The sequence below is a fragment of the Hemiscyllium ocellatum genome, chromosome 38 (genome assembly GCF_020745735.1).
Source record: "Hemiscyllium ocellatum isolate sHemOce1 chromosome 38, sHemOce1.pat.X.cur, whole genome shotgun sequence".
Lineage (NCBI taxonomy): Eukaryota > Metazoa > Chordata > Chondrichthyes > Orectolobiformes > Hemiscylliidae > Hemiscyllium > Hemiscyllium ocellatum.
In genome coordinates, this window is record NC_083438.1 from 12,465,529 (window position 1) to 12,478,868 (window position 13,340).

Genomic DNA, 13,340 nt, shown 5'->3' on the forward strand with positions numbered 1-13,340 from the left:
GTCAATGGTGTTCTGCCCTATACATCTGCATGAAATGTATCTGTGTTACCCACAGAATCAGGAAACAACAACGGGCAATCAAAAAGGAATGATTTGGAAAGGCCCGTTCTCATTCTCAGTAGAAGTAATGGATCCACTCTGTTCTCTCAGGATCGGATGTGAGATTGGTCAATTCAGACGATCGTTGCTCTGGAAGAGTGGAAATCTTTCACGATGGAAGTTGGGGCACGGTTTGTGATGATGGCTGGGATTTGACAGATGGCACTGTTCTTTGCAAGGAGCTGCAATGTGGAGCCGTCCTGTCGGTGCACGGTAGTGCTCGGTTTGGAGAAGGTACTGGAAATATTTGGATGGATGATGTTTCCTGCGAGGGGACGGAGTCCCATCTCCAGTCTTGCTCCTTCCCTGGTTGGGGAACCCACAACTGTGGTCATGGTGAGGATGCAGGTGTAATCTGCCACCCAGGTAAGACCCAGCTGTATAACTGAATGGACATCTTCTGTACAATACAGGTCCCCGAAAAGGATCAAAAATCAGAGTGAAGATACACAAAAGTAAAAAAAGTTGTGTCCTTCTACTTAACTGAAGTAATGTTTGACGCAAATTACGTAAAGAAATCATTTCTCTGTATCTACCCGAGTCCTGGGGGTTTGTGTTTGGGGTTGCCCCTGCCCACGTTCTATCCCTATCCTGAGTGTGTTTGATGGGGTTAGTGTTGAGCACGCATAACACTGTATCGTGTCTGAGTTGTCTCTATCCTGGAAATAGGAGATGAGGGTTGTGTAAAGGTAACTTTAGCGCCATGCTGCCCCGGTTCTGGGAGAGTTTAATGGGAGTCCTTCCATTTAGTTTATAAATATTGAGGTAGCATTTCTCTGTATCGAATCTCATGTTGTGCATGACGTCAGAGTGTCTGATGGTTTTCTGTGACATGACAGTTTTACTGTAAAGTTAAAAGTGGAAATGTTCTTTTCACTCCTTCTAAACCCATGTTGTCCCTGTCCTGGGAGGCTTTGATGAGGACAGTGTAATGAAAGTATCTGACTGCATGCTTTCCTGGGCTGGGAGGGTAAGATGAGGAAAGTGGAGAGGGAGGTTTACACTGTATCTCACCCTAAGCTGTCCTGGCCTGGGAGTGTTTGTTGGGGACAGTATAGAAAGAGCTTTGCTCTGTATCTGTCAGATTAGTTCGTGATTCAAACAGTAAACGGAGCTTTACTCGGAAAATACAAATCAATCAGAAAGGAAAACAAAAGCTCGGTGTTGATTCCTGACTGGGGTCAATGTGCAAGGTTGGGTGGATGTTGGTTTTCCCACACACAGTCACATACCCATTGTGGTTTCACTTCATTCACACAGGCTGAGATCGAAGAAAAAGTCTCTCTTTCTCACATCATCAATCATTCGCTCTCTCTAGTGAAAGAACAGAAACTGGGATTGTGTTGCTCATAAGTTTTACCTGTACATCATTATAACAGTTAAAAACATAAAGTGTCCACACATTGACGAAGTTGCCAACGAGTGAGCAACGATTAATGATGGAAATTACGAAAAGTCAATGGTGTTCTGCCCTATACATCTGCATGAAATGTATCTGTGTCACCCACAGAATCAGGAAACAACAACGTGCAATCAAAAAGGAATGATTTGGAAAGGCCCGTTCTCATTCTCAGTAGAAGTAATGGATCCACTCTGTTCTCTCAGGATCGGATGTGAGGTTGGTCAATTCAGACGATCGTTGCTCTGGAAGAGTGGAAATCTTTCACGATGGAAGCTGGGGCACGGTTTGTGATGATGGCTGGGATTTGACGGATGGCACTGTTCTTTGCAAGGAGCTGCAATGTGGAGCCGTCCTGTCGGTGCATGGTAGTGCTCGGTTTGGAGGAGGTACTGGAAATATTTGGATGGATGATGTTTCCTGCGAGGGGACGGAGTCCCATCTCCAGTCTTGCTCCTTCCCTGGTTGGGGAATCCACAACTGTGGTCATGGTGAGGATGCAGGTGTAATCTGTCATCCAGGTAAGACCCAGCTGTATAACTGAATGGACATCTTCTGTACAATACAGGTCCCCGAAAAGGATCAAAAATCAGAGTGAAGATACACAAAAGTAAAGAAAGTTGTGTCCTTCTACTTAACTGAAGTAAAGTTTGACGCAAATTACGTAAAGAAATCATTTCTCTGTATCTGCCCGAGTCCTGGGGGTTTGTGTTTGGGGTTGTCCCTGCCCATGTTCTGTCCCTATCCTGAGTGTGTTTGATGGGGTCAGTGTTGAGCACGCATAACACTGTATCGTGTCTGAGTTGTCTCTATCCTGGAAATAGGAGATGAGGGTTGTGTAAAGGTAACTTTAGCGCCATGCTGCCCCGGTTCTGGGAGAGTTTAATGGGAGTCCTTACATTTAGTTTATAAATAATGGGGTAGCATTTCTCTGTATCGAATCTCATGTTGTGCATGACGTCAGAGTGTCTGATGGTTTTCTGTGACATGACAGTTTCACTGTAAAGTTAAAAGTGGAAATGTTCTTTTCACTCCTTCTAAACCCATGTTGTCCCTGTCCTGGGAGGCTTTGATGAGGACAGTGTAAAGAAAGTATCTAACTGCATGCTTTCCTGGGCTGGGAGGGTAAGATGAGGAAAGTGGAGAGGGAGGTTTACACTGTATCTCACCCTAAGCTGTCCTGGCCTGGGAGTGTTTGATGGGGACAGTATAGAAAGAGCTTTGCTCTGTATCTGTCAGATTAGTTCGTGATTCAAACAGTAAACGGAGCTTTACTCGGAAAATACAAATCAATCAGAAAGGAAAACAAAAGCTCGGTGTTGATTCCTGACTGCGGTCAATGTGCAAGGTTGGTTGGGTGTTGGTTTTCCCACACACAGTCACATACCCATTGTGGGTTCACTTCATTCACACAGGCTGAGATCGAAGAAAAAGTCTCTCTTTCTCACATCATCAATCATTCACTCTCTCTAGTGAAAGAACAGAAACTGGGATTGTGTTGCTCATAAGTTTTACCTGTACATCATTATAACAGTTAAAAACATAAAGTGTCCACACATTGACTAAGTTGCCAACGAGTGAGCAACGATTAATGATGGAAATTACGAAAAGTCAATGGTGTTCTGCCCTATACATCTGCATGAAATGTATCTGTGTCACCCACAGAATCAGGAAACAACAACGGGCAATCAAAAAGGAATGATTTGGAAAGGCCCGTTCTCATTCTCAGTAGAAGTAATGGATCCACTCTGTTCTCTCAGGATCGGATGTGAGATTGGTCAATTCAGACGATCGTTGCTCTGGAAGAGTGGAAATCTTTCACGATGGAAGTTGGGGCACGGTTTGTGATGATGGCTGGGATTTGACAGATGGCACTGTTCTTTGCAAGGAGCTGCAATGTGGAGCCGTCCTGTCGGTGCATGGTAGTGCTCGGTTTGGAGGAGGTACTGGAAATATTTGGATGGATGATGTTTCCTGCGAGGGGACGGAGTCCCATCTCCAGTCTTGCTCCTTCCCTGGTTGGGGAACCCACAACTGTGGTCATGGTGAGGATACAGGTGTAATCTGTCATCCAGGTAAGACCCAGCTGTATAACTGAATGGACATCTTCTGTACAATACAGGTCCCCGAAAAGGATCAAAAATCAGAGTGAAGATACACAAAAGTAAAAAAAGTTGTGTCCTTCTACTTAACTGAAGTAATATTTGACGCAAATTACGTAAAGAAATCATTTCTCTGTATCTACCTGAGTCCTGGGGGTTTGTGATTAGGGTTGTCCCTGCCCACGTTCTATCCCTATCCTGAGTGTGTTTGATGGGGTCAGTGTTGAGCACGCATAACACTGTATCGTGTCTGAGTTGTCTCTATCCTGGAAATAGGAGATGAGGGTTGTGTAAAGGTAACTTTAGGCCATGCTGCCCCGGCTCTGGGAGAGTTTAATGGGAGTCCTTACATTTAGTTTATAAATATTGAGGTAGCATTTCTCTGTATCGAATCTCATGTTGTGCATGAAGTCAGAGTGTCTGATGGTTTTCTGTGACATGACAGTTTCACTGTAAAGTTAAAAATGGAAATGTTCTTTTCACTCCTTCTAAACCCATGTTGTCCCTGTCCTGGGAGGCTTTGATGAGGACAGTGTAAAGAAAGTATCTAACTGCATGCTTTCCTGGGCTGGGAGGGTAAGATGAGGAAAGTGGAGAGGGAAGTTTACACTGTATCTCACCCTAAGCTGTCCTGGCCTGGGAGTGTTTGATGGGGACAGTATAGAAAGAGCTTTGCTCTGTATCTGTCAGATTAGTTCGTGATTCAAACAGTAAACGGAGCTTTACTCGGAAAATACAATTCAATCAGAAAGGAAAACAAAAGCTCGGTGTTGATTCCTGACTGGGGTCAATGTGCAAGGTTGGGTGGATGTTGGTTTTCCCACACACAGTCACATACCCATTGTGGGTTCACTTCATTCACACAGGCTGAGATCGAAGAAAAAGTCTCTCTTTCTCACATCATCAATCATTCGCTCTCTCTAGTGAAAGAACAGAAACTGGGATTGTGTTGCTCATAAGTTTTACCTGTACATCATTATAACAGTTAAAAACATAAAGTGTCCACACATTGACTAAGTTGCCAACGTGTGAGCAACGATTAATGATGGAAATTACGAAAAGTCAATGGTGTTCTGCCCTATACATCTGCATGAAATGTATCTGTGTTACCCACAGAATCAGGAAACAACAACGGGCAATCAAAAAGGAATGATTTGGAAAGGCCCGTTCTCATTCTCAGTAGAAGTAATGGATCCACTCTGTTCTCTCAGGATCGGATGTGAGATTGGTCAATTCAGACGATCGTTGCTCTGGAAGAGTGGAAATCTTTCACGATGGAAGTTGGGGCACGGTTTGTGATGATGGCTGGGATTTGACAGATGGCACTGTTCTTTGCAAGGAGCTGCAATGTGGAGCCGTCCTGTCGGTGCACGGTAGTGCTCGGTTTGGAGAAGGTACTGGAAATATTTGGATGGATGATGTTTCCTGCGAGGGGACGGAGTCCCATCTCCAGTCTTGCTCCTTCCCTGGTTGGGGAACCCACAACTGTGGTCATGGTGAGGATGCAGGTGTAATCTGCCACCCAGGTAAGACCCAGCTGTATAACTGAATGGACATCTTCTGTACAATACAGGTCCCCGAAAAGGATCAAAAATCAGAGTGAAGATACACAAAAGTAAAAAAAGTTGTGTCCTTCTACTTAACTGAAGTAATGTTTGACGCAAATTACGTAAAGAAATCATTTCTCTGTATCTACCCGAGTCCTGGGGGTTTGTGTTTGGGGTTGCCCCTGCCCACGTTCTATCCCTATCCTGAGTGTGTTTGATGGGGTTAGTGTTGAGCACGCATAACACTGTATCGTGTCTGAGTTGTCTCTATCCTGGAAATAGGAGATGAGGGTTGTGTAAAGGTAACTTTAGCGCCATGCTGCCCCGGTTCTGGGAGAGTTTAATGGGAGTCCTTCCATTTAGTTTATAAATATTGAGGTAGCATTTCTCTGTATCGAATCTCATGTTGTGCATGACGTCAGAGTGTCTGATGGTTTTCTGTGACATGACAGTTTTACTGTAAAGTTAAAAGTGGAAATGTTCTTTTCACTCCTTCTAAACCCATGTTGTCCCTGTCCTGGGAGGCTTTGATGAGGACAGTGTAATGAAAGTATCTGACTGCATGCTTTCCTGGGCTGGGAGGGTAAGATGAGGAAAGTGGAGAGGGAGGTTTACACTGTATCTCACCCTAAGCTGTCCTGGCCTGGGAGTGTTTGTTGGGGACAGTATAGAAAGAGCTTTGCTCTGTATCTGTCAGATTAGTTCGTGATTCAAACAGTAAACGGAGCTTTACTCGGAAAATACAAATCAATCAGAAAGGAAAACAAAAGCTCGGTGTTGATTCCTGACTGGGGTCAATGTGCAAGGTTGGGTGGATGTTGGTTTTCCCACACACAGTCACATACCCATTGTGGTTTCACTTCATTCACACAGGCTGAGATCGAAGAAAAAGTCTCTCTTTCTCACATCATCAATCATTCGCTCTCTCTAGTGAAAGAACAGAAACTGGGATTGTGTTGCTCATAAGTTTTACCTGTACATCATTATAACAGTTAAAAACATAAAGTGTCCACACATTGACGAAGTTGCCAACGAGTGAGCAACGATTAATGATGGAAATTACGAAAAGTCAATGGTGTTCTGCCCTATACATCTGCATGAAATGTATCTGTGTCACCCACAGAATCAGGAAACAACAACGTGCAATCAAAAAGGAATGATTTGGAAAGGCCCGTTCTCATTCTCAGTAGAAGTAATGGATCCACTCTGTTCTCTCAGGATCGGATGTGAGGTTGGTCAATTCAGACGATCGTTGCTCTGGAAGAGTGGAAATCTTTCACGATGGAAGCTGGGGCACGGTTTGTGATGATGGCTGGGATTTGACGGATGGCACTGTTCTTTGCAAGGAGCTGCAATGTGGAGCCGTCCTGTCGGTGCATGGTAGTGCTCGGTTTGGAGGAGGTACTGGAAATATTTGGATGGATGATGTTTCCTGCGAGGGGACGGAGTCCCATCTCCAGTCTTGCTCCTTCCCTGGTTGGGGAATCCACAACTGTGGTCATGGTGAGGATGCAGGTGTAATCTGTCATCCAGGTAAGACCCAGCTGTATAACTGAATGGACATCTTCTGTACAATACAGGTCCCCGAAAAGGATCAAAAATCAGAGTGAAGATACACAAAAGTAAAGAAAGTTGTGTCCTTCTACTTAACTGAAGTAAAGTTTGACGCAAATTACGTAAAGAAATAATTTCTCTGTATCTGCCCGAGTCCTGGGGGTTTGTGTTTGGGGTTGTCCCTGCCCATGTTCTGTCCCTATCCTGAGTGTGTTTGATGGGGTCAGTGTTGAGCACGCATAACACTGTATCGTGTCTGAGTTGTCTCTATCCTGGAAATAGGAGATGAGGGTTGTGTAAAGGTAACTTTAGCGCCATGCTGCCCCGGTTCTGGGAGAGTTTAATGGGAGTCCTTACATTTAGTTTATAAATAATGGGGTAGCATTTCTCTGTATCGAATCTCATGTTGTGCATGACGTCAGAGTGTCTGATGGTTTTCTGTGACATGACAGTTTCACTGTAAAGTTAAAAGTGGAAATGTTCTTTTCACTCCTTCTAAACCCATGTTGTCCCTGTCCTGGGAGGCTTTGATGAGGACAGTGTAAAGAAAGTATCTAACTGCATGCTTTCCTGGGCTGGGAGGGTAAGATGAGGAAAGTGGAGAGGGAGGTTTACACTGTATCTCACCCTAAGCTGTCCTGGCCTGGGAGTGTTTGATGGGGACAGTATAGAAAGAGCTTTGCTCTGTATCTGTCAGATTAGTTCGTGATTCAAACAGTAAACGGAGCTTTACTCGGAAAATACAAATCAATCAGAAAGGAAAACAAAAGCTCGGTGTTGATTCCTGACTGCGGTCAATGTGCAAGGTTGGTTGGGTGTTGGTTTTCCCACACACAGTCACATACCCATTGTGGGTTCACTTCATTCACACAGGCTGAGATCGAAGAAAAAGTCTCTCTTTCTCACATCATCAATCATTCACTCTCTCTAGTGAAAGAACAGAAACTGGGATTGTGTTGCTCATAAGTTTTACCTGTACATCATTATAACAGTTAAAAACATAAAGTGTCCACACATTGACTAAGTTGCCAACGAGTGAGCAACGATTAATGATGGAAATTACGAAAAGTCAATGGTGTTCTGCCCTATACATCTGCATGAAATGTATCTGTGTCACCCACAGAATCAGGAAACAACAACGGGCAATCAAAAAGGAATGATTTGGAAAGGCCCGTTCTCATTCTCAGTAGAAGTAATGGATCCACTCTGTTCTCTCAGGATCGGATGTGAGATTGGTCAATTCAGACGATCGTTGCTCTGGAAGAGTGGAAATCTTTCACGATGGAAGTTGGGGCACGGTTTGTGATGATGGCTGGGATTTGACAGATGGCACTGTTCTTTGCAAGGAGCTGCAATGTGGAGCCGTCCTGTCGGTGCATGGTAGTGCTCGGTTTGGAGGAGGTACTGGAAATATTTGGATGGATGATGTTTCCTGCGAGGGGACGGAGTCCCATCTCCAGTCTTGCTCCTTCCCTGGTTGGGGAACCCACAACTGTGGTCATGGTGAGGATGCAGGTGTAATCTGTCATCCAGGTAAGACCCAGCTGTATAACTGAATGGACATCTTCTGTACAATACAGGTCCCCGAAAAGGATCGAAAATCAGAGTGAAGATGTACAAAAGTAAAAAAAGTTGTGTCCTTCTACTTAACTGAAGTAAAGTTTGACGCAAATTACGTAAAGAAATCATTTCTCTGTATCTACCTGAGTCCTGGGGGTTGGTGTTTAGGGTTGTCCCTGCCCATGTTCTGTCCCTATCCTGAATGTGTTTGATGGGGTCAGTGTTGAGCACGCATAACACTGTATCGTGTCTGAGTTGTCTCTATCCTGGAAATAGGAGATGAGGGTTGTGTAAAGGTAACTTTAGCGCCATGCTGCCCCGGTTCTGGGAGAGTTTAATGGGAGTCCTTCCATTTAGTTTATAAATATTGAGGTAGCATTTCTCTGTATCGAATCTCATGTTGTGCATGACGTCAGAGTGTCTGATGGTTTTCTGTGACATGACAGTTTCACTGTAAAGTTAAAAGTGGAAATGTTCTTTTCACTCCTTCTAAACCCATGTTGTCCCTGTCCTGGGAGGCTTTGATGAGGACAGTGTAAAGAAAGTATCTAACTGCATGCTTTCCTGGGCTGGGAGGGTAAGATGAGGAAAGTGGAGAGGGAGGTTTACACTGTATCTCACCCTAAGCTGTCCTGGCCTGGGAGTGTTTGATGGGGACAGTATAGAAAGAGCTTTGCTCTGTATCTGTCAGATTAGTTCGTGATTCAAACTGTAAACGGAGCTTTACTCGGAAAATACAAATCAATCAGAAAGGAAAACAAAAGCTCGGTGTTGATTCCTGACTGGGGTCAATGTGCAAGGTTGGGTGGATGTTGGTTTTCCCACACACAGTCACATACCCATTGTGGTTTCACTTCATTCACACAGGCTGAGATCGAAGAAAAAGTCTCTCTTTCTCACATCATCAATCATTCGCTCTCTCTAGTGAAAGAACAGAAACTAGGATTGTGTTGCTCATAAGTTTTACCTGTACATCATTATAACAGTTAAAAACATAAAGTGTCCACACATTGACTAAGTTGCCAACGAGTGAGCAACGATTAATGATGGAAATTACGAAAAGTCAATGGTGTTCTGCCCTATACATCTGCATGAAATGTATCTGTGTCACCCACAGAATCAGGAAACAACAACGGGCAATCAAAAAGGAATGATTTGGAAAGGCCCGTTCTCATTCTCAGTAGAAGTAATGGATCCACTCTGTTCTCTCAGATGTGAGATTGGTCAATGCAGACGATCGTTGCTCTGGAAGAGTGGAAATCTTTCACGATGAAAGTTGGGGCACGGTTTGTGATGATGGCTGGGATTTGACAGATGGCACTGTTCTTTGCAAGGAGCTGCAATGTGGAGCCGTCCTGTCGGTGCACGGTAGTGCTCGGTTTGGAGGAGGTACTGGGAATATTTGGATGGATGACGTTTCCTGCGAGGGGACGGAGTCCCATCTCCGGTCTTGCTCCTTCCCCGGTTGGGGAACCCACAACTGTGGTCATGGTGAGGATGCAGGTGTAACCTGTTACCCAGGTAAGAGACCAGTGGATATCTTCTGTGAAACTGAGGCTCTCACATACGATTAACAATAACAGGGAAGAGAGGGAAAAATGTTGAAAGCTACAATCCAATTGGCGACGGCAAAGAACATGAACAGTTTCTGGCTTAAGTTCAAAAGCAAGAAACGAAAACGGAAAACCTTAATCCGCCATGAGGTAATTGTCACAGGGACAACAAGATGAAAGAGATAACTGGGTGACACAATGTGTGGTGACCGTGAGAATCGTGTTGAATCCCATGGGATATTTGCAGAGCTACTGGGGAAGGGGCAGCTGTTCCCAAAGAACGTGCTCCACCTGGAACATTCTGGAAGGGGAGTCCTAGTGAATTGTAAAACACGGCCTGTGGGTCAGGTTTTGAATGAACATGTTGGGTGTATGGTTTCATTTGCCTGGAAACTGAGAACATTAAAGTGGAACCACAATGTAGGATTGTAGGTTAGTGATGGTGCAGATTGTTCCAGTTAAGTAGATAAAGGATTGTTCTAAGGTAACTAGAGAAAGGATTGGTTCAGTAAAGGATAACAAAGGAAGTCTGTGTACCGAACCTGAGAGAATGGGTGAGATTCTGAATGATTACTTTGCATCAGTGGTCACTGAGGAGAGGAACATGGTGAATGTTGAGGTTACTGATAGAAGTTTGATTAGTCTGGATCACATTGACCTAAGTAGGGAAGATATATTGGGTAGGCTAGAGGTTATTAAGGTGGTCAAATCACCAGGACGGGATGTGATCTATCCCAAGTTGCTGAGGGAGGCAAGAGAGGAAATAGCTGAAGCCCTGACAGATATCTTTGTGGAGTCCTTCAATACAGGTGAGGTGCCGAGGACTGGACGGTTGCTCATATTGTCCCCCTGTACAAGATGTTTAGTAGGGATATTCTGGGCAACTACATACCAGTGAGCCTGATGTCGGTAGTGGGAACCATTCCTGAAGAAGGGCTCATGCCCGGAATTTCGTTCTCCTGCTCTTTGGATGCTGCCTGACCTGCTGCGCTTTTCCAGCAACACATTTTCAGCTTCTTCGAAGAAGTGATCAGATTGATTAATGAAGCCAATGAAGGCTGTTGTTGTCATAGCTCGGTGGATAAAGAACTGGTTGCACAACAGGAGGCAGACAGGAGTAGTTGAAGGCAGTTTCTCAAACTGGAGAAAGGTTACCAGTGGGTGTTCCTCAGGGGTCAGTGTTGAGCCACTGTTGTTTGTAATAGACATTAATGATCTGGGAGTTGGCACACTGTTGGTATAATCAGCAAGTTTGCAGATGACTCCAAGATTGGTGGAGGAGCAGAAAGCATAAGAGACTGTCAGAGAATACCGGAGGATATGGATAGACTGGAGAGTTGGGCGGAAAAGTGGCAGATGGTTATCCATCCAGACAAATGTGCGGTGACGCATTTAGGCAATACTGATTCTGGGGCGAATGATGCAATGAATGAAAGACCAGTGGGAAAAGTTGATGGGCATAGAGATCTGGGATTGCAGGTCCATTGTATCTGAAGGTTGCTGCACAGGTGGATAGAGTGGTCAAGAAGGCATATGGGATGCTTGCCTTCTGTGGATGGGGTATTGAGGAAAAGAGCTGGCAAGTCATGTCAACATTATACACGGCATTGGTTCAGCCGCGCTTACAATACTGTGTTCAGTTCTGGTCCCAACATTACCAAAGAGATGTGGATGCTTTGGAGAGGGTGCAGAGAAGGTTTGTGAGGGTGTTGCCTGGTATGGAAGGTGCTTGCTATGAAGTAAGGTTGAGTAGGTTAGGCTAATGTTCACTAGAAAAAACGAGATAGAGGGGGGACCTGATTGAGGTTTACAAAATCATGAAGGATATAGACAGGGTGGATAGAGACAAGCTTTTTCCCAGGGTGAAGGATTCAATAACGAGAGGTCTCCCTTTTAAGGTGAGAGGTGGAAAGTTTGTGGGGGATACACGTGACGAGTACTTCACACAGAGGCTGGTGGGTGTCTGGAATGCATTGCCAGCAGGTTCGGTAGATTCACTTCAGATGCGTCTGGACAGATGCATGAGTTGGTGGGGAGAAGAGGGATACAAATGCTTCGGAATTGACAGACAGGTTTAGACAGTAGATTTGTATCTGCTCAGGCTTGGAAGGGCCTGTTCCATTGCTGTAAATTTTCTTTGTTCTTTGTTAATGCAAAGAACGGATACTCCGTGTGAGTGTCACATAGTACTGAGGAAGAAACAATGTATGAGGAAATATGATAACGGATCAGACATAAAGGGTTTAAGTATAGTATACATTGTCTTTATGCTTACCCATTTGGAATAAGATGGCCAAATCGACAGTGCAAATCTAAGGTAATGAATCAGATATCGTTGACGGGCAGGAAACATGCTGAATTCAGAGATATTTGAGAATTCAGAGAGAGAGATAAAGCGAGAGAGAGAGAGTGCGCGTGTGTGTGTGTGTGTGTGAGAGAGAGAGACTAGTGAGGGAAAAATTGGTGGGACAGTACCCTGAATCAGAAATGAAATGGGGACAGTTTTGGGCGCTATTTCATCTGGATGATATTGCGTCAATGTGGAGCTAAAGACACATGCGAACAAAGATGTTAAGCTAACCGATCAGCTGTGATCATTTTGAATTTTGAAGCACACTCAAAATGCCGAATCGCCATCTCCTGCTCCTCGTTTCTATCACTTTATATTCCTAATGTTTCAGTACATTAACATGAAACAGAATCACATAATTGAGACTCTAACCTTTATAGTTGGCAATAACGAGAATACCCCACACATTAATCAGACAGAATACAATTGCAGATTTCTGAAATCTCCTTTACAGATTTTCCTCTTTTTAGATCCTTCAATGGAGCCGACAATCTCTGTCAGCCCTTCACTGGCACTGTACGTGGCTGGAGATTCACTCACTATTAACTGCACAGTTCCACACATCAACTTGACTGGACATCTGGAGTTGCTGAAGGACTCGAATTCTCTCATCATTGGACAAGGAGCCCTCACATACGTCATTGAAAACGTCACCACCAGCGACCAAGGGAGCTACCAATGTTCCTATCGGACTGAGGTGGCAGAGCAAACTGTTGATATTGTTGTTACAAGTGAGTGTGTCTTGTGTCAATTTTGTAGAAACTGAGGACAGCAGTTGCTGGAAATTAGAGTGTAATGGTGTGATGTTGGAAAAGTAAAGCCGGTCAGGCAGCATCTGAAGAGCAGGCTTGTCGAGAGGACTGAAGATGCTGATGAAGAGCTTCTCCTCAAAACATCGACTTTCCTGCTCCTGGATACTGCGAGACCAGCTGCGCCTTTCCAGCACCACACCTTTCCACTTGTGTCTGTTTTGTCAAAGTAACCAACTACGATATTATTCCAATGTGTTTTGCAGACCTTTCCTTGAGGCAGAATCTCCAAGCTAGGACTGGTATTCATTTTCAGCTGTATTTTATTTAATCACACATTGTTCCAAAAATGAAACATTTGATTATTTTACTCTGCAGTTTCCATGTATTCTGGGAGGGTGACTCCTTGTTCTGGAGTCCCCCCTCC

The 13,340-nt window shown here is 44.4% G+C and overlaps 2 protein-coding genes across 2 annotated transcripts in view; both read left to right on the forward strand.

Moving 5' to 3' along the window:
• LOC132833891 (deleted in malignant brain tumors 1 protein-like) overlaps nucleotides 1-9,835 on the forward strand; it is a 40,300-nt gene extending 30,465 nt beyond the window's left edge. Inside the window, 7 exon segments of the mRNA XM_060852550.1 lie at nucleotides 151-465; nucleotides 1,705-2,019; nucleotides 3,259-3,573; nucleotides 4,812-5,126; nucleotides 6,366-6,548; nucleotides 7,920-8,234; nucleotides 9,474-9,835. Of these exon segments, the coding sequence (XP_060708533.1) occupies nucleotides 151-465; nucleotides 1,705-2,019; nucleotides 3,259-3,573; nucleotides 4,812-5,126; nucleotides 6,366-6,548; nucleotides 7,920-8,234; nucleotides 9,474-9,835 (2,120 nt within the window).
• Nucleotides 9,836-9,859: 24 nt separating this feature from the next.
• The window catches only part of LOC132833892 (deleted in malignant brain tumors 1 protein-like), a 91,560-nt gene continuing 88,079 nt past the window's right edge, over nucleotides 9,860-13,340 (forward strand). The window contains 2 exon segments of the mRNA XM_060852552.1: nucleotides 9,860-9,964; nucleotides 12,619-12,895. Coding sequence (XP_060708535.1) covers nucleotides 9,860-9,964; nucleotides 12,619-12,895 — 382 coding nt within the window.